Source organism: Brassica napus, chromosome A7, assembly GCF_020379485.1.
Source record: "Brassica napus cultivar Da-Ae chromosome A7, Da-Ae, whole genome shotgun sequence".
Lineage (NCBI taxonomy): Eukaryota > Viridiplantae > Streptophyta > Magnoliopsida > Brassicales > Brassicaceae > Brassica > Brassica napus.
This window is the reverse complement of record NC_063440.1, coordinates 25,267,453-25,287,659: the sequence shown is the minus strand read 5'-3', so window position 1 is coordinate 25,287,659 and position 20,207 is coordinate 25,267,453. Positions and strand designations below refer to the sequence as shown.

General features: G+C 36.3%; 4 protein-coding genes across 4 annotated transcripts; all 4 read left to right on the top strand.

Moving 5' to 3' along the window:
- The first annotated feature begins 283 nt into the window (after positions 1–283).
- LOC106357223 (protein LAZY 4) lies at positions 284–4,562 on the top strand. Its single transcript, XM_013796901.3, has 6 exons — positions 284–2,072; positions 2,152–2,230; positions 2,420–3,018; positions 3,108–3,273; positions 3,356–3,419; positions 3,509–4,562. The coding sequence occupies exons 1-5, from the start codon at positions 2,067–2,069 to the stop codon at positions 3,373–3,375; spliced, it is 870 nt and encodes a 289-aa protein (XP_013652355.1). The 5' UTR covers positions 284–2,066; the 3' UTR covers positions 3,376–3,419; positions 3,509–4,562.
- A 139-nt stretch (positions 4,563–4,701) lies between these two features.
- On the top strand, positions 4,702–7,329 carry LOC106354218 (transmembrane protein 87B). The gene is made up of 4 exons (XM_013794101.3): positions 4,702–5,055; positions 5,603–6,617; positions 6,689–6,825; positions 6,907–7,329. The coding sequence occupies exons 1-4, from the start codon at positions 4,850–4,852 to the stop codon at positions 7,085–7,087; spliced, it is 1,539 nt and encodes a 512-aa protein (XP_013649555.1). The 5' UTR covers positions 4,702–4,849; the 3' UTR covers positions 7,088–7,329.
- A 2,119-nt stretch (positions 7,330–9,448) lies between these two features.
- LOC106354217 (protein TIFY 11B) lies at positions 9,449–11,329 on the top strand. The gene is made up of 4 exons (XM_013794099.3): positions 9,449–9,798; positions 10,179–10,308; positions 10,397–10,735; positions 10,937–11,329. The coding sequence occupies exons 1-4, from the start codon at positions 9,645–9,647 to the stop codon at positions 11,136–11,138; spliced, it is 825 nt and encodes a 274-aa protein (XP_013649553.1). The 5' UTR covers positions 9,449–9,644; the 3' UTR covers positions 11,139–11,329.
- Positions 11,330–13,053: 1,724 nt separating this feature from the next.
- LOC106354216 (protein SLOW WALKER 2) lies at positions 13,054–18,271 on the top strand. Its single transcript, XM_013794098.3, has 16 exons — positions 13,054–13,791; positions 13,871–13,943; positions 14,031–14,150; positions 14,318–14,393; positions 14,596–14,664; positions 14,761–14,841; positions 14,944–15,015; positions 15,190–15,282; positions 15,466–15,612; positions 15,698–15,781; positions 15,874–16,017; positions 16,103–16,192; positions 16,411–16,493; positions 16,584–16,955; positions 17,078–17,300; positions 17,386–18,271. The coding sequence occupies exons 1-16, from the start codon at positions 13,134–13,136 to the stop codon at positions 18,055–18,057; spliced, it is 3,057 nt and encodes a 1,018-aa protein (XP_013649552.1). The 5' UTR covers positions 13,054–13,133; the 3' UTR covers positions 18,058–18,271.
- Positions 18,272–20,207: the final 1,936 nt, after the last annotated feature.

The window sequence follows — 20,207 nt, the reverse complement described above, 5'->3', positions numbered from 1 at the left end:
TTTACAAGTTTAAAACCACTTGATTTCAACAATTTTTAGTTTGTAATCTACAAATTGAAAATATAGAAAGTCATTTTTCACTTCAAAATACACTAGTTGAACATATATACATTACAAAAATTGGTTTATGAAGTTTAATATTAATTATGTTACTTCTATTTAAAATTTGTATTCTAATATTAATTAATATTGTTGTAACATTTTTATATATGTGATTAGTTATTTACAAAAAAATACTAATTTAAATTAATTATGACAAATATAAAAACCATTTGATAAAATACAAATAGTTTTGAAGTTAAGTTTTAAGTTTTGCTTTTGGAAGAAAAACATTTTTAAAATTCAAATATAAAATTTTCATAACATAGTATTTTTGGGAGATGCTCTCAGTGAAATCATTAAATCAAAATCTATTTTGGTAAGATGTCCACACATCTGGTCTCCAAAGTTTTGGTATGACCATTAATATATATTCGATAATTAGTTTCAATTTTGATATACTACGGAAAGAAATAAAATAGATAAATTGTAACACTAACGTGGCACCATCAGAAGTGTAAAAATATAGATGATTAGATTGCCATCAAAAGAAGAAAAAAGATGTGATTATATAAAAAGTGTTACACGTCCATAACATTACATGACTCAGTTATTTGATGGATAGAGAGACTGAGATTTTGAAATCCAGAGGGTAAAAGGGGACAATGGCACGAGTTCCTTCGTGGGGTTTTGCCTTTATAAATTATTTCACTCTTTCTTTCTGTCTCCTTCCCTCTTAGAATTTTCTGAAATGCTCTAGAATTCTTTGAATAATAATAAATCTTATCTAAAATAGTGAGAACGTACGTCATTTATTTTGATACAAAAATATTTTTAAAACACCACGTATAATGAAATAGAATGAGCATTGGTTATTCTAAAGAGTAAAAATGAATTTGCATTGAAAATGTAGAATATAAAAAATAAACTTAAGCAACAGAGGGAATGACATTAAAAAAAAACTGATAATGGTAACTTTTGCGTGCACTTAATTAGATGAACAAGCCAAGTAGCCAACATACATAAGATAAGATCATGATTAATCCAGTTTTTTAACTGGAGTTCTTAGTTTCGGATAAAAGACGTTTTTTAGTTTTTTTAAATTTTAATTAAAAAAGCTAAGAACCATCTCTTAAATAAAAGATATAAGAATCGTCTTTTAACCGAAAAATATAAAAACAAAATGTCAAAATTATGAGTTATGAACCCCAGTTTCTTCATGCTCTAACGATATATCATATGATCACAACAATAAAAATGAATCAATGATAAAACTCGACGCAAATAACAAAATGTGTAGAAGGCTAGAACTAGAAGCCTCCACTCCACATCTTCGTGTCAACATAGTAACCACTCAGTGACAAAACAAATACTTTTCTAGGGATTCAACCTTAATTTTTTCTCCTTTTATAGATAGTCGAAATATGGAAAAAGAGATTGGAGACTTTATGATCATACGAAGTGCCGTTTATATGAACTGTGATCAAAGCCGTGACGTTCTCTCCAATACAAAATCAATATTTTAGTATATTAGTTAATCATTATATAATATTGTTACTAACCAATCTTCTTAAAAATTAAGTTAATAACTAAGCTATAATACGAATTAAAAGAATGTTTCGTTGGACTTCGATGGTTTGCATGGGGATATGAGCCCTACGTTGCGAGCTGTATAAAGAAGAGTATGATCTGAACAGAAGTTAACCAAACAAATCCAGAGTTCATTTTTAAAGAAATCTTTTTTCCTTCTTCGTTATTCTTTTTGAAGAAGTGAATCTGGACGAAGAATTAAGACCGTCAATTTTGGAACTTGAAACCATCAAATTCATCAAAAAATATATTCAAAGATCTTTTTTTTTTTGCATTCCTACTTGTATTTAAGCTTCTTGATTCATCAAAAAAATATATTCAAAGATCTTATTATTGCATCCCTACTTGTATTTAAGCTTCTTGATTCACCAAGAACCTTAGTTATATTTTCCACCTGTTTCCTACTATACCTTATTCGGGGTGGTGACTACTAAAACATGAAGGTTAGTTTCATTACTCATATTCATTGATATCTCAAATGGTGTCTGAAAATAAACATAAGTACATAAATGTTTTTTTCAGCTCTTTGGATGGATGCAGAACAAGCTACATGGGAAACAAGGGAACACTCATAGACCAAGCACATCCTCTGCTTCTTCTCGTAAGTAAAATTTACACAAACTTAGATAATATGGTCTACTTACCGTTGACACAAACCTTTTAATCTACCAAAGTTGTTGTCTACTTAAACCAAAAAAAAAGTTGTTGTCTACTTGAAACATGTGCAAAGCAACCCTCCCAATTAATTGGCTCTCTCATAATTTTATTTTATTATGCTTGTAAATCATAGATCAACCACGAGAGGAGTTCAGCGACTGGCCTCATGGATTACTTGCGATTGGAACGTTCGGTAGTGTGACTAAAGAGCAAATACCAATAGAGACTGTTCAAGAAGAGAAGCCCTCTAACTTGCACGTGGAAGGTCAAGCGCAAGATAGAGATCAAGATCTTTCCTCCTCCGGTGATTTAGAAGATTTCACTCCAGAGGAAGTTGGGAAACTGCAAAAGGAGCTGACGAAGCTCTTGACAAGAAAGAACAAGAAGAGACAGTCTGATGTGAACAGAGAACTTGCGAATCTTCCTCTGGATAGATTCTTGAATTGTCCTTCGAGTCTTGAAGTCGATAGACGAATCAGCAACGCTCTTTCTGGTGGTTGTGGAGATTGTGATGAGAACGAAGAAGACATTGAGCGTACAATCAGTGTTATCTTGGGAAGATGCAAAGCCATTTCTACAGAGAGTAACAGTAAGAAGAAGAAGACTAAGAAAGATTTGAGCAAAACCTCTGTCTCTTATCTCCTCAAGAAGATGTTTGTCTGTACAGAAGGGTTCTCTCCTCTTCCTAAACCTAGCGTGAGAGACACGTTTCAAGAATCAAGAATGGAAAAGGTACTATACTGAAGCTCATAACATATATATTTTTAATATTAATTATAGTGTTTTGTTTATGTAACTTATTAATTACATGCTATATACAGTTACTGAGGGTGATGCTACTCAAGAAGATTAATGCTCAAGCTCCCTCGAAGGAAACACCAACGAATAGATACGTGCAAGACAAGCAACAGCTTTCATTAAAGAATGAGGAAGAAGAAGGAAGTAGTAGTAGCGATGGGTGTAAATGGGTCAAAACAGATTCTGATTGTGAGTTTCATATCTTTTGATTTCTTATAATTAAATCTAAAATGGTTCATGAGCTGATTCGATCTTCTTCTTTTGGTTGCAGTCATTGTTCTTGAGATCTGATCCTAAGTTCTCCTTTTTTCATGTCCTTACAAGAAAGTACACAGGTAATAATCAAACTGAATAGTGAATATTAATTTCATTAGTTTTGCTTGTTCTAATTCTGAATCTGATATTGGATCTTATGTCTTTGCAGATAGAGGATCTTCATTCATATCAAGACACGGAAAATTCAAAAAGAAGTGATTCAATCAATTTTTCTTTTTCCTTCTGATGAAAGTTTTTGGGTATCTGTAGATCCCATGAGTTTCTCTTTTTTGCATGTTTGAGTCCATAAAACCAAACACGTTCTGGAAACTAAAACATTGGAATACAGTAATTTAAACATTTATACGAGTACATACATGTGTGTATATAAGGAGATAATTATATATATACATACATGTATGTAGTTGTGTATTTTTCAGGTGGATAACCTTAGTTTTATATAAAGACTTCCTCACTCTTTTTTTTTCTTTACACTTTGTTCTGTTCTGTCATATTTATTCAATAAAGTTGTTAATCACACAAACTGTGTGGGTCCTAAACGAAAGCATCCAAGTAGATTAGGACAACCATCGTCTCAGCCAGAATAGCCATGGAGTTACATGGATTCTAAGCATAAATCAATTTGGTGGGTTCCTTAATTATGAGTTAAGTTAAAATTAAAAATACATATAATTAGGTATTGTTGAGGATCTGTACTCTTCAACCTTAAATCTATTGACAAAACTTTCATCCAAGTGTTTTTTTTAACTTGTGATACTACTTGCTTACCTTTCTCCATAAGATTAAGAGCCAACAAAGTGCCACACTTGGTATGGTCACTAGAATATTGCTAAATAAGGAGGTTATCCGCTCTAAAAGTGTCGTCGTGGAAGACAACCTGAACCATAGAGTGATGAGGACCCTTAATTGTTACACCTTAAAGGTTGCAATGTTCAAGTCTCATTAGCTTAACTGAAAAAAACATCAAAAACAAAACCTAGATGCTATAGAATATAAATGACACTTAGAATGAAACTAATATTACATGCTGTAGTTTTTTGAGATTAAAGATTTCTGCCTAGAATAGAAGAACCTTCATGTTTCAAAAAAAAATTATATGGCTTGTTGCTTGTGATAACAGTTTTAGAATCGGCCAGTTTTCATTTTATGAGCTAACTTGTAACTCGACTACTTCCAGGTTCATCTCCTAAATATGAAATCCAGTTTTCATGGACCATATATTTCAAAACACAGTTAAAAGGCTCACAAAAGGCCCACTATAAAATCGAAAATATAGTTGTCGGCTGAACCCTCTGAGTAAACCAGAGGCTTACAGGTTCAACCATTTCAGTAGAACCTTCCAACATCTGGAAACGATCAAAGGAGCAACTCTTTGACAGCCGTACGATCAAAACTCATTTGACACATCTCAGTTTCTCACTGACTTCCTCTCAGTCATCAGCTTTCTCCTTCTCTTTCTTCAGATCTCTGCTTCTTCTCCTCGGTTTCAATGTCGCTCCATCTTCTTCTCCTTCTTCTGCTACTATCCCTTGGAGCACCTTCGCTGCTCCAAGCGTCGGTGCATGACTACCGTAGCGAGAGATTCATGTCCAAAGGCAACGCCTTTGTCTTCCACGGCGGCAGTGAAGGCATCTACTCCTCTTCTCCCTCCGACAACTTCTCCTCCGACTCTGATTCTCTCTCCTCCTTTATACGGTAAACTTCTCTGATTCCATTTCTTTAACTAAAGTTTCCTCTTTTAAATCTGCTTTAGGATCTGAGTTTGTAATCAGAACCCGTTAGGATTCTTCGTCTATTAGTTGGATCTTAGAGCTGATTAAGTTCGTTTGTATACAGTTCTTAGCTGTTTCTCGGTGAAAGTTTCTTACTTTGAAACTCTGTGTGTATCCTCTCTGAATCATGCACATTGCTTCCACGTGTCAAAGAGTGTAACTTTCATTGTGTTTGAGTAACATCTTAGCTGTTTATCTGTGAAAGTTTCTTACTTTGAAACTCTCTGTGTATCCTCTTTGAATCTTGTGCATAGTAAACATTGCTTCCACGTGTCAAGTGTTGAAGTTTCCTTGTGTTTGAGCAACATCTTAGCTGTTCCTCTGTGAAAGTTTCTTACTTCGAAACTCTGTGTGTGTCCTCTCTGAGTAAGCATTGCTTCCACGTGTTAAGTTTTGAACTTTCCTTGTGTTTTGAGTATTATCGTAGCTGCTTCTCTGTGAAAGTTTCTTACTTGCAATGCATTTAACAGTTTTGAGAAGATCACATTCCGGAGACCCGAGGAAGCTTCCAACACCTCTTCATTACCTATCCACGCCGTCCTTTTCGAGGTAGAAGACAGGGAGAACATCGGAGGATCAGCTTACGGTGGGCAGAGAGCTGTCTGCTGCACATCTGATCTCGCCAAACTCGGTGTTTGCTCACACGGAGAGATCATCCACCATCCTTCTTCTAAAGACTCCTCCTGGCCTCAAGTCTTCGGTGTTTCCTTTGTTGAGAATGATTTGTCTGCTACGCTGCTTACAAGATCGATTCAGATCACTAGGACAGGAATGTATAACCTCTACTTCATCCACTGTGATCCTGCTCTCAAGGACTTGGTCGTTGAAGGCAAAACCATCTGGAAAAACCCTGGAGGATACTTACCAGGTAGAATGGCGCCGCTGATGTACTTCTACGGGTTCATGTCTCTCGCCTTTGTGCTCCTCGGAGTCTTCTGGTTCTCCCAGTGCGCGAGGTTCTGGAGAGAAGTGCTTCCCTTGCAGAATTGTGTAACTTTAGTGATAACGTTAGGGATGTGCGAGATGGCGCTTTGGTACTTCGACTACGCTGAGTTCAACGAGACTGGTGTTAGACCAACGGTGATCACCGTATGGGCAGTCACGTTTGGGTCTATCAAACGCACGTGCGCACGTGTCATCATCCTTATGGTTTCGATGGGGTACGGTGTCGTGAGGCCTACGCTTGGTGGGTTTACATCGAAGGTGATCATGCTTGGTGTCACTTTCTTCGCTGCTTCCGAGACTCTTGAGCTGTTGGAGAATGTTGGTGCGGTTAGTGACTTCTCAGGGAAAGCGAGACTGTTTTTGGTTCTCCCCGTTGCGGTGTTGGATGCTTTCTTCATCATATGGATATTCAAGTCGCTTTCGGCTACTTTCAAGAAGCTTCAGACGAGGAGGCTGTTGGTGAAGTTGGATGTGTACAGGAAGTTCACTAACGCTTTGGCTGTAGCTATCTTGGTTTCCGTTGGTTGGATTTGCTACGAGGTAATGTAACAGAAACAACTGTCTTTTAATCTCATAATCTGTAACTAAAGTTTTTTTTAACTTGTTGGCAGCTTTACTTTAAGTCTAAAGATGTTTACAATGAGCATTGGCAAAACGCTTGGATCATTCCAGCCTTTTGGCAGCTTCTCTCCTTCTCGCTCCTGATTGTTATCTGCTCTCTCTGGGCTCCATCTCAGAACTCGACTAGGTAACACCATGTTCGAGAAGAGGATTTTGATATGTGATTAAGAAGCTTGGTATTGTTTTTACCGTTATGATCTTCTTGTAGGTATGCATTCTCTGGATCTTCTGGTGATTCGAGCGGGGAGTTTGAGAAGGATGATTACACACTGACCCTCATTAAACCATCTCCGGTTCCTTCTCATGAAGCCAAGAGCGTCTCAGAAGCTAGATCTTTGCCTGACCAAGAAGATGCAGAAGAAGATTTGGAGGAAGACAAAAGAGAGTGAAGTAGTGAAGACACAATAGTTACAATAGATCTTCCTCTACTTTGACACTTCTTTCTCTCTTTATAGACATCTCAAAGTTTTATTATATGTATTTCTTGTAGGTCACGTGAGTTTTAGTTTTGTACAATACTAAGGTCAAGAGACCAACCAAAGCAGCCTTTGTCTTCGGTGTTTTATAGTGCTTTAGTTTGTGTACCCATGTTTTTGTTACCATATGTAATGTTGAAATTTCATTTTCCTAAGTTGCATCTTACACTAAAACTTGGTGTTTTGTTGCAACTTATGAAGGAGGACACGAAGAGGTCAAGAAAGAGGATAAGACATTATGAATAGTGCTTTGTAACATATGCTTTGCTTCTATTCTATCTGCTTCGTGTTAAGCTGAACCCTGTGAACTTTCTCAAACAGAGCGTTAAAAGATTTAAAACACTCTTTAAAGCACTTCTTGAGACACCTGATGCAAAGCTTCCCTTAGTGCGTAACGTCCCTTCCCTTCATCTTTTAAGCAATACAAGACTTTAACCCAAGGGGCTCTTTGGCAATGCGTAGAGGCTTGTAATAGTTAAGTAAATCATATTTTTCACAAACACACTTGAAAAGTGGGTATTATATAATTAACTTAAATAGCTTTTATAACCAACATATAAATTTGTGTAATATACGTTACAGAATACGGGTTTGATACCAACTACCAAGCATGCAAATCTAAAGACACATATGTTATGGTCATATTACATATGGAGCATATAAAGAAGCTGCAGTTAGTATCTGTCGGCGTCAAAGCATAAATTAGCTTTCATCCATTGTCGTGAGGGACCTAGACCCGTCTCATCGAATGTTTGAAACGTAAACTTTTCTATTTGGGCGTCACACATTAATGATAAATACAAACGAGTGTTTATATATTATCTTTCAAAATTGTCATCTAAACAACGTAATACGAGTGAAACGTCATAAGGACGCATTAACAAACATTACATACTATCACATAGTTTTGTATATTATATAATTTGCAGTCGGTTTTTCCCTTTCCGGATAACCTTAGATACAACAAACAATGTAGATATATATGAATCGTCATGTGAAACTGTGAATCTTGCTTTGGTTTTGTGGAGTAGAATCGCGCAGCAATGCATCACTAAATACATATATTATATATTTGTATGTATATAGACTCATGTTGCTGTTCAACTTGTAGATATATGTAAATGGTTTGAAAAAGTCTTCAGAGCATTATATTCTGATCGACAAGATCTTGCAAGTTGCGATGAATAGTCATTTGATATTTTTTTCCCCTTGGCACCATCGTAGGATATTTATTGTAGAATATTTTGTCTCATACTTTTGAATTATTTGAGTCCCCGGTTGGTGTTGGATTTTATATAAAGAAAATTCAACGCAAACCTTAATTAAACCAATAATGTGACGTTTTGGTATAGTATGCTTTTTTTTAGTGAAATTTTTAGTATAGTATTCAACTGAGCAAAATACAAAGAAATCCATAAAGACCATCTCCAATGGTACACAAAAATTTATTGTATATTTCATTTTAAAATAGAGTAACTCTATTATAGAGTTGAATTTGCTCAAGTTCACTATATAATAGAGTGAAATATAGAGTAATGTTGTTTTTTAATTATATTATAGAGTGAACCGTTGAAACAAATTCAACTTTATAATAGAGTTAGAGTTACTTTTTTTAATATGAAATATAAAGTAAATTTTTGTGTTCCATTGGAGATGTCCTAAGCAAACTCTCAAGAGGACAATTCTCAAAAGTCAAAAAACACAAGTATTTTGAGTTTATATGCTGCTTAAATATTAATAGGTCTCCGATATATCTTCTCACTTTTCAGTTTCGATATACTATGTGAACTTGTAACAAAAATTCAATTGTGAATATGCTAAAAACAAAAGGAAAAGAATGAGAAAACACGCAAATCATGCATGAATTATGGGTGTAGTACCCGTTCAGATGTCTATACGTGTTGGAATCCTAATTGTCACATAACCACAGAATAATACTTTCACGTGTTCTAAAAACACTCTTGTCGGGGATAAGTATTCATCGATGCACTAGTTCTAAAACAGTCAATGGGTTCCACAAATTCATTTCCTCAGCCGACGCGAGGGATATAGTCCGTTACGACAATGGCCTTTGTAACCCCCTCAGTTATGTCCATCAATTACAAAAATGCCACTAATATAAGAACAAAATCGTAAATAACAATAATTGTTAACGCCTTCCTGTAACGTCGCCGTCAACTATTTTCCTCCTTTTTTAAAATTTTACTGCAGACATAAGGAAAACGTGCAGAAGTTGTAACGAATATTGGTTTTGGTTTTGTGCTGAACTAAACTAATTTATTTGCCATGGCTTATTAGTCTGTTTATTTATTTGTGAGGACTTAAAGCCACATAAACTTATTGACATAATATAAAAGAGCATGAGCAGAAGAAGCTCAAGACATTTATCTTCTTGTAAGTTTTAGCCTTGATTTCTAACGTGTGCAAACCATACAAGAACAAGAATCTTGTGTTGCAGTATCATCACAGTATGTCGACCGGACAAGCACCAGAGAAGTCCAACTTTAACCGGAGATGTAGTTTGCTCAGCCGGTACTTGAAGGAGAAGGGAAGTTTCGGAGATATAGTTATAGGCTTGGCTCGAAAGTCCGATCTTGAGCTTGCCGGAAAAAACGATCACAGAGGTATTTATTTCTCTCATTCTCTGACACGGCTGCCGCCGACAAAGATCCAGCTTTTGTTTTAATATTTTCCACTAAATAAAACACATGGATTTATCACAAATCTGAGAAAATATTCAAAAATCATTTCTTATAAATTCTAGATTGATTTCTGATTTTTATTAATGAGTTAACTCAATTTTATCCGTCCAGCTTAGCTTAGCACAATCCCAAACAAAATCATGATTTTGGCGTAAATATTAGATTTTTAGGCTTAAATTCCCATTTTTTAATCTAAAAACATGGTAATATATGTAGGTTGAAGACATTGTTGTTTGAAAAAAAATAAGATTTTGCAATATGATTTTATTAAATTTGATTTATTTTTTTGGTTAATTATATAGCTCAACAAAATGCAATAGAGAAGGCAAACATTTCTGAAAGCAGACCCTTCAAGTTGACTCAGAAGCAACTTTCAGTAGGTGAAACCTCTATTTCTTCCAGAGGCAAAGCCATAGATGTCGTCGATCTAAGGTTATCTAGTTTTGATCTCTTGGTATTGAAATAAAAAGTCCAATCGTGATGTATGGAGCTTAACCAAATGAAATTTATTTTATTTCAGTGAACCGAGAAACGTACCGGAGCCTAAAAATTCCCAGCTGACCATATTTTTCGGCAGTAAAGTTATAGTTTACAACGAGTTTCCTGAAGACAAAGCCAAGGAGATAATAGAAGCAGCCAAAGAAGCAAATCCAGTTGCTGTTGACTCAAAGAAGACTCAGAATCACATGAATCTTGATATCAACATTAGCAACAAAAGCAACGTTGTGATTCCTGATCTTAATGAACCAACGAGTTCTGGAAACAACGATGATCATCAAACAAAGGAGCAACATCAAGTCGTGGAACGTATCGCAAGAAGAGCCTCTCTTCATCGGTTCTTTGCTAAACGAAAAGACAGGTAGAAAAACCAAACTGGAACATGTGTCTGTCCTGAATTGGTCGTAGTATATACATAGATTAAGACCAAAACCTTTTCTAGTTTAGAAAAGTATATCTAATGAGCTCAACTTATTAGAATAGTGATGCTTCGATGTTTTTGTTGGAATCCATTGTTGTGATATATGCGCTATAGTTTACAAGTTTAATATCTGATTTTCAGGGCTGTGGCTAGAGCTCCGTATCAAGTGAACCAAAACGGTGGTCATGTTCCTCCCAAGCCACAAATGGTCGGTCCATCAGTAGAGGCAGGACAACACTCACGACAGCCTGCAACACCCTCAAAACCACAGAGACATAACGATATGTCGATGGAAGTGGACGAAGAAGAACGGTGTTCAAAAGATCTCGAACTCAAGCTTTAGGACCAGACCCGTCCCTTCTATAAGGCCAATAAAGCATTGGTTTCAGGCCACATATTATAAATACAAAAAATAGACCACATTTTCAAAAATTACTTGTAGCTTAGACGGGAAAAGTAAGAGATGTTAGACCTTTTGGTCTCTAGTTCGAACCAGACCACAGCCAGTTTTAAATATATTTTTCATTGGTAATTTTTATGAAGGGCCACGTTATTTGACAGGCTTTAAGCCTCATAAATCTTTGGGACGGCACTGTTTAGGACGTATAAAAATTCAAGAGTGCACGTTTGCAGTTTAACTTACTGAGGATTTGAAGCCATAGATTGAATGATTTATATATTATTTCGTTTACTTTTTTGTCAAAATATGTAATTCCATCTGGTTTAGATTCTTCGTAACTGTATTACATAGTCATACTTTCTTTAGAATAAGTGGGAAGATATTTTGGCCTTTCTCTTTTATTCCAAAAACAGTCGACAACCTTGAAATCTCGTCTCCAGCTGCTGAAGCTACGTTACAACCAGCTAAACTCTGTATCATATATAAAACTCTTAAGTGAGCATTGACCTCACTGCTCAGCCATCTTCACCATCGAACAGTACCTTCCAAAGCATTAAGCTGATTCTGCGTTAACCAATGTGAGCTAAGCAACTCTCTCTCTCTTCCTTACTTCAAATTAATGAAGATACTCGAGAGCTAATTTTTATTGAATTCAAGCGAGCCCTTATGCAGAGTGGGCATAACGAGATAAAAAAAACATTTGTATTATATCCTCCAAAATATTAGTGATTAATATGTATATATCATTCAGCCTCTAAATGATTAAGCTGATTCTGCGTTAACCACCTATTTCTCTAAAGTTTGGCTTCTGCGTTAACCATCTTCACCATGGTGTTACTATGGTTAGTACCATACCATTCTCTATCTATGTCTGCTTCCTAGTGCCGTTTTTCTAAAACTAGCAAAATTTCAAAAGCGCATAGATTGATTAAAAGCCTAATCGTCCCATATGCTTTTTTTTTTAAACGCTGAATCATTCATTCTAAAATAAGTTCATGACCAAACTGGTCAATACATAGATGCATAAGAAACTGTACTGCAAAAATAGACCACTACAAAAGATGAAATTGCAAGAGACTATATGGATACCAGTAGGTACCATTCAATGTAAATTATTATTAAATGAATTCAAACTATTTATAAAAGCAATGTAAATTTTCTTTATAATAGTAATATACAGATTTTATTTATATAAATTCAATGATAATATTGAACTTTAAATTTATAAGAAATAAGATTTCAAAATCATATATATTCAAGCGACACAAATCAATTACATGCAATATTAATATTTTAATATTAAGTTACAAAAAAAAAGTAATATTTTAATTAAAATTATGTTAGTATCATTTTAGTTTTGATGTCAAATTTGCAACATTTATTGAAACGATGTTACTATTGTATCTGTTTATATAAGTGATGTTAAGCCAAATTAGTGATTGTATCAATCATTTAAATGATGTAAACTTTGTGAAATTATACAATGCAATTTAGTAATTAGTGTCAAACGAGTACAACCACAATCTTCCACATACAAGTAAACTCGTGGGGGAGGGGGGGAAGGGGAAACCATTCAAATTCTAATCATGTGGGAAGTTAATTGGATTTTGCGTTCTTACAAGGGATCCCTTTGTAAAACAAAAAGATTCAAATATCTTTTCACTCTACAATATGCTTCAAAATTAAACTACTTCACTAAAATGTCAACTCAGGAATGTCCAAGATGAAATGAAGGCATTAGTTTGGGCCTCAATCCTAAGTCCTAACAAATTGGGCCTAAAATTCTAATAATCTCTACAGTGGGCTTTAAAAGTCTAATTTACACTTATGCCACTCTCGTCTGCTTCCTTGCGCTCTTTCTAAAACCCTAACCAGCAGCTTAAAGCTTTTGTAGAATCTCAAAAAAAAAAACAGAGAGAGAGAGATTAAACCTTAATCATGTCGGAACCAAAGCCAACGAAGGAGATGAAAGCTCTCACAACATCAGAGATAGCTTCATTCGCCTCCTCTCTCGGCTTACCTTCATCTCTCCCTTCTTCCGGCTTCAACGATTCTGATTTCCGCAAACCCCCAAAACCCCAGAAACGGAAGAACCCTAAGAAGGAAGGAGACACAAGCAAGCCCAATCCGAAGGAAGCTAAGAAGCAAACCTCCAAAGACGCAGCTCCGGCGAAGCAGACGGTGAACACTAAGCCTAAGCCAAAGGCTGATTTTTTATCGATTGAGGACGAGAACAGTGGCTTCAAGGCGAAGCGGTTCGAAAAGTTCAAGACTTTGCCTAAGCTTCCGTTGGTGAAAGCGAGTTTATTAAGCTCGGAGTGGTATAACGACGCGGAGGAGCTGGAGGAGAAGGTCTTTAGCAGGAAAGTGGCGGTGGGGGATGTGATGGGTGTGGTGGAGGTGAAGAGGGAGATGGGGGAGAGGCTGATGTGGCAGTACGCTGAGGACTTTGTGGCGTCGAAAGGGAAGAGTGGAGATATGAAGATGGTGATATCTGCTCAGAAGTCTGGGACGGTGGCTGATAAAATCACTGCCTTTGAGATTATGGTTGGGGAGAATCCTATTGCTAATATGAGGTCTCTTGATGCCTTGTTGGGTAAGTTTTTTTTTGGTGATGTGTCTGTTTGTTTTTATCTGCACAAACAAAACACTTGTTGAGTTGTTTTTGATTGCAGGAATGGTGACTTCAAAGGTTGGAAAGAGATTCGCATTCAAGGGTCTTAAGGCTCTATCTGAAATTTTGATCAGGCACTTTTTTTCTTACTCTCCCATGTCAGTTCTTGTATTATTTTTATTTGGCTCTCATTAAGTGAGTTTTTTTTTGTGTGTTTCCAGGCTGTTACCTGATCGCAAGCTGAAGACGCTTTTACAGCGACCTTTGAACAGCATTCCTGAAACTAAGGATGGTTACTCACTTTTGCTGTTTTGGTACTGGGAAGAATGCTTGAAACAGAGGTAAAACATCTACTTCCAGAGAGAATATACTTTCTAGTTTATTTCGAAATGTAGTTTGCTTAAATCATGCCACGAGCTATGTGTCCAATCTCTGTATCGTGTGTTGGTATTTGGTAACTGTTCTGGTTTGATTGGTCACTTGAAGGATTACTATACTGACTTTGTAGGTATGAGCGCTTTGTTAACGCCCTTGATGAATCATCTAAGGATATGCTTCCAGAGCTAAAAGACAAGGCTTTAAAGGTATATCTTATTACCACTCTGCTCCTCTTTACTGATTTCCAGGTTTTTTATTCTTTATGAGTTATCATATTATACATTTGAATAGTTTCATGGTAGATGTTTGAGTGTTCAAATAAACCCGATTGTTTTTTTTTTGTGTGTAGTAACATGATCAGGATAATAACTATTGTATTGATTTTTTTTTGTTTTGTTTTGGTGTTAGACTATATACTTCATGCTGACAAGCAAATCAGAACAGGAGCGGAAGTTGCTTGTGTCATTGGTGAACAAGGTATTGTCAACTGTACTTTGGAATATTTATATACATGTAATAAAATTTTATCAACTGTGATCCCTCTAAATGTTCCTTTGGATTAACTTTACACAGTTAGGAGATCCTCAAAACAAAAGTGCGTCTAATGCTGATTTTCACCTGACAAACCTTTTGGCTGATCATCCTAATATGAAGGTTTGAACTATTCAACCTTCTTATGTCATGTGTCTGGATTTTGTTGATTATTTGGTTGTTTGGAGTCTTCTCTTCGGCTTAAAGGTGTAGTGATATTTGCAGGCTGTGGTGATTGATGAAGTTGACTCCTTTCTCTTTCGTCCTCATCTTGGGCTACGTGCAAAGTATCACGCTGTATGTTCTTTTATTTTCTGTTCATATTTTCAAACAAATTTCTTTTCTCCATTCATATACTCCTATTATTATTATTATACTTTGGCTTCTTTTGACTTCGATGGGAAACAATTTTACTGAGATACATGTTATTTTCTGAAACCATACTTATTATAACCCTGTAAATTTTCACAGGTCAACTTTCTGAGCCAAATTCGATTGAGCCACAAAGGAGAGGATCCAAAGGTGGCAAAACGCCTTATTGATGTGTATTTTGCCCTGTTTAAGGTATATAACTAACTCGCATCTAAATTCCATACAAGTGAGAAATCAAAATATTCCTCCCCGTTTCCACCTTCTTTCATGATCTCCAAGGCGTCTACTACCCTAAATGTTCTCTTCTGCGTGTCAATAGTCATAACATGACGTGTTCCGAGTCTGAGACATATGAATGTGTTTCCATTTTTGTAGGTTTTAACCACAGAAGCAAACAAGAAACCAGGCACAGATGACAAAGCGGCTGATAAGAAAAATGCCAACTCAAAGGACTCAAAAGAAGACAAAGCGGCTGATTCACCTGTTGAATTGGATTCCAGAATTCTATCAGCTCTACTTACGGTTAGTCCGGATGTGTGTGGTGTATGTAATTAATAGCATTGAGACTTTACAGTTCAACTTATTCCTTATTATTCCATCACTGCAGGGAGTTAACAGAGCTTTTCCATATGTTTCTACTGACGAGGCCGATGATATAATTGATTCTCAAACGCCGGTGCTTTTTAAATTGGTAAATTCTGAAAGCCTCATCATATAAGTTTTGTTTCAAAAGTTGCAACCAGGAAGTTAATAAAGATTATTGAATCTTGAATGTTTATGCAGGTACACTCGAAGAATTTCAATGTGGGAGTTCAATCACTGATGCTTCTTGACAAAATCTCATCCAAGAATAAGATCGTCAGTGATAGATTTTACCGTGCATTGTATTCGAAGCTTCTACTCTCCTCGGCAATGAATTCTTCAAAGGCAAGTTAAATTTTGTCTCGTCCTGGCATGAACCTTATATATTCTTTTCTCCATAACTCTGTTAGTTTGCCGTTCTTAATTTCAGGCTGAAATGTTTATTGGGCTTCTCCTTAGAGCCATGAAGAACGATATAAATATAAAGCGTGTGGCTGCCTTCTCCAAAAGAATCTTGCAGGTCGGTAACATGAATATATGATTCACCAAAACCCATCTTTTGTCGTTTTAGTTTCATTGATATTGATGACTATATTCATATTAGTTGGTACTATGTTTGAATCTTGTTTCTTTTGTTATCTTGATTATTGATGTTAGCACATAAAGATTGATGGCATTAGCACACTGTATTGAAATTTTTTGTCATCTCTAAAGTTTACTCTTATATACTTTGACTAGGTTGCGCTACAACAGCCACCACAGTACGCCTGTGGATGTCTTTTCCTTCTGTCTGAGGTGCTAAAATCAAGACCACCTCTTTGGTAAGCTTTTTTTTGTTCTGTTAAACACATTTCTTAATGGCTTTTCTCCGGTTGATTATTCAATGGGTCTTTCTATTTTTTACCATGCAGGAACATGGTGGTCCAGAGGGAATCAGTTGTGGAAGAAGAAGATGTAGAACATTTCGAGGATGCTAAAGATGAAGATGATATTGATCCCATTAAGGAAGCAGAGAAAGAAAAGAATGATGTTAAAGAGGACAAAATCACAAGTAAAGATGATGATGATGATTCTTCAGATGACGAAGAGGCTTTAGCGGTCAGGCAATCTGATGAAGAAGAAGATGATGATGCTTCTGATGATGGTGAAGAGTTATTTATTAAAGAAACTCCCAAAGAAACCATAGAGGTTTCTAATGATAGTGGCAAAAAAATTCAAGCGCCATTGAAATCAAGTTGTCTTCCCGGAGGATACGATCCTCGCCATAGAGAGCCTTCTTACTGGTCAGTTAATCTCATCTTTCATCCCAATAATTACATATGCACTTCTAATTAGTATTGGCAGCTTTCTTGATACTATTATATATTCTTGGTTGTAACTGAATCATTTATTTCAAATTTAACAGTAACGGAGACCGTGTGAGTTGGTGGGAATTGGTGGTACTTGCTTCACACGCTCACCCCTCGGTGGCTACTATGGCTGCAACACTTCTCTCAGGAACTACTATAGTTTACAACGGAAACCCTCTGAATGATTTATCTCTAACTGCTTTCTTGGATAAATTCATGGAGAAGAAACCAAAACAGAACACTTGGCATGGTGGCTCCCAGATCGAACCTTCCAAGAAGGTAAACATCTCAACATGTACAGCTTGAAACTATTTTGTAATCTATATTCACCTGTAATGGTTTACTTATTCTTCTTCATGTGCAGCTTGACATGTCAAACCAGATGATTGGATCTGATATTCTAAGGTTAGCAGAAGAAGATGTGTCTCCTGAAGATTTAGTCTTCCACAAGTTCTACGTGAACAAGATGAACAGTACGAAGCAATCAAAGAAAAAGAAGAAGAAGAAGCTACCTGAAGAAGAAGCTGCTGAAGAGCTTTACGATGTGAACGATGGCGATGGTGGAGGTGACTACGATAGTGACGTCGAATTCGAAGCTGGCGATGAGAGTGACAATGAGGAGATTGAGAATCTGTTGGATGATGTTGATGATGACGCTGTGGAAGAAGAGGGTGGTGAATATGATTATGATGATCTGGATAAAGTTGTGGGGGATGATGATGAGCTTGTGGATGATGCAAGTGATGCAGAGATGGACGACACAGAGATGGATATGCTTGATGGTGAAGATGTGGATGAGGATGGTGATGATGTTGGTGATGATGGTGGTGATGAAGATGAAGATGATGATGATGATGGTGGTGGTGGTGTTGGTGGTAACAAGAAAAAGAAGGAAAAAGGAAAACGGAAATCTCCATTTGCGAGTCTTGAAGAGTACGAGCATTTGATAGACGAGGATGATTCAAAGTCGAAAAGAAAAGAAACATCAGAGCCCAAAAAGAAGAAAAAGAAGAAGACGACCAAAGCGTCAGAATAAAGAATGATGCATTGAAGCAAAAGGAAAGACTCGTATTGCTTGCTACGCAAGGCTTCTTTTGTGCTGTTGAGTTGTACTAAAACTCTGGAGACAGTTACTCCAATTTTGTGGTGTTTTGTTATCTATTCTACTTTAAGTTTTCATTTTTTTAGACAAAAGATTTTGTATGATTATGTTTTTCTAATCACTTGAGGCTTGATCCTTGAAACCATGATTCAAAATATCCTTTGTATCCGTAATTGTGTCACTTTCATCAGTTTTGAGTGTTTTTCATTGTTTACATTTATTTACATACAAATATTGATACTATTTGGTATAATTTCTTCTTGGTATAGTGAAAGCATCATGGTAGGCGTGCGAGTACAAGTTGAAACAGTGGTAATTGGGTAGTTAGTTTAAATCATACTAGATCTTTAATTGAGTGATTTGAATGATTAAGACATGCTTAGATCATATGTAACCTTAAAATCCTACTTTTTTGGGGAAGAAGCCAACCTCTCATTTAAAGTTTAAAAACATTTCCAAGCCTAAACACATTATCAAAAGTAGAACTTTTAAACATGAGAGAGTTATACTGAGAGACACAATCTGTCTTTCATTTACCTAAAGAGACACATTCTCTCTTTGACACACTTTCTCATGACAGCTGTCTTTTTGTGGACAGAAATAACCCTACTTTTTGTGTAAAGAGAAATGTGTTTATTTTAAGAAAGAAAACGTAAGTTGAGCATAATGAAACTAAGTTTGCTTTTAGTTGCAATAAATAATAAAAGTTAAAACGAAAAAGTAGATATATGGGTAAAAGTGATTTTTTTGGAACGTTGGATCTATTTACAGACGCAAGATCTAACGATAGATTTTTCTTTTGGTTTATAACAAAAAAGTATCTGAACAAAATCTAATTGTATAATATGAAAAGAAATACAAACGTTTACAAAATGCAAAAACAATTATCTTATAGAGATCTCGTAAATACCCAGAATATGGAAGACAAATGTGGGATCTTCATAGTTATCCATATCTCATCTCACTACCATTTATCTAACCATTGCGCACTTGACCACCCCCCCCCCCAACCTGATGTCCACATCCACCACATCCACACAATTGCCGTCCACACCGATCACATCCACACATCCTCTGTCCACAGCAGTCACATCCGCACCTCACATATCCCCGACAACAACATCAACAACATTAATGAGATAGATACATAATAGCTACTGCTTACAAGGATGCATAAGCTGCAACGGGTTCTGGGTAGTGGAACGGTGATCGACCAAAGTGTAGTTAATACCTAGAACGGTGATGAAACTCCCATTATTAGTGGTTGGATTGGGGGTCCTCATGTGTGTTGCGGATGTGACTCTCGTGGTTTGTGTGATTGTTGTGGTGGTCGGGTGTGTTGTGGATGAGACTCTCGTGGTTAGGGGGATTGTTGTTGTGTCGGGAGTGTTGTGGTCAAGGCTCAGTGTATGGATGCCGATGTTGGCAACAATTCGAGTGTGATCTTGTAGGCTTTGATCTGGGTGGAGATTGTGTTGTGTGGCATATTGGCTAATGATAGGGGAGTGGCTTCCAAGTGATTCTTGTTCCTCCGGCAGAAGTGGGACCTGAGAAAGAAAATAAAAAGAGTCAGTGAAAGAGCGTTTGTATGATGAAGCGTCGTGTTATGTAAGTGTCTAGAGTGCAGTCTCACCGAAATGTAGGGCGCAGTTGAAGATTGTCTGGGAAACAATGGTGGCGAGAAAGAACAGTCGGCGGTGGAGAGAAATAGAGTTCGAGAAAATCACGAAAGGGAGATTAGGAAATTAGAGACGATTTCAGATCTAGAAGATTAAGATTCAATTTCTCTTGCATCTGATGTCGTAGATCAATTTGTAAATCGAAAAGATATCGAGGGAGAAAGGGGCCAAGGGTTCTCTTTGTGAGTCTTTTGTCATTTTAGGGATTTGAAGAGATAAGATTATTAGGTGATAAAAAAAGATAGTTTATTTGTTTAAAAAAGAAACAAAAAGCAAATTGGTTATGTCTAGTTAGAAAGTCTAACGAAAGAGACCATATCATTAACTGAAGGTTATTTTGGTAAAATTGCTAAGAAAAAATGTGTCAACTAGAAATGTGTCTTTTAGAATAATTGAGAACTCAAA

Bases quoted from the DNA above. Each gene is read 5' to 3' on its own strand.
- LOC106354218 (XM_013794101.3), top strand. From the start codon at position 4,850: ATGTCGCTCCATCTTCTTCTCCTTCTTCTGCTACTATCCCTTGGAGCA. The intron at 5,056-5,602 runs GTAAACTTCTCT...TGCATTTAACAG, and splicing joins TCTCTCTCCTCCTTTATACG to TTTTGAGAAGATCACATTCC. The intron at 6,826-6,906 runs GTAACACCATGT...ATCTTCTTGTAG, and splicing joins CCATCTCAGAACTCGACTAG to GTATGCATTCTCTGGATCTT.
- LOC106354216 (XM_013794098.3), top strand. From the start codon at position 13,134: ATGTCGGAACCAAAGCCAACGAAGGAGATGAAAGCTCTCACAACATCA. The intron at 14,394-14,595 runs GTATATCTTATT...TTTTGGTGTTAG, and splicing joins TAAAAGACAAGGCTTTAAAG to ACTATATACTTCATGCTGAC. The intron at 15,613-15,697 runs GTTAGTCCGGAT...CCATCACTGCAG, and splicing joins TTCTATCAGCTCTACTTACG to GGAGTTAACAGAGCTTTTCC.
- LOC106354217 (XM_013794099.3), top strand. From the start codon at position 9,645: ATGTCGACCGGACAAGCACCAGAGAAGTCCAACTTTAACCGGAGATGT. The intron at 9,799-10,178 runs GTATTTATTTCT...TTAATTATATAG, and splicing joins CGGAAAAAACGATCACAGAG to CTCAACAAAATGCAATAGAG. The intron at 10,736-10,936 runs GTAGAAAAACCA...TCTGATTTTCAG, and splicing joins TTTGCTAAACGAAAAGACAG to GGCTGTGGCTAGAGCTCCGT.
- LOC106357223 (XM_013796901.3), top strand. The intron at 3,019-3,107 runs GTACTATACTGA...TGCTATATACAG, and splicing joins AAGAATCAAGAATGGAAAAG to TTACTGAGGGTGATGCTACT. The intron at 3,274-3,355 runs GTGAGTTTCATA...TTTTGGTTGCAG, and splicing joins GGTCAAAACAGATTCTGATT to TCATTGTTCTTGAGATCTGA.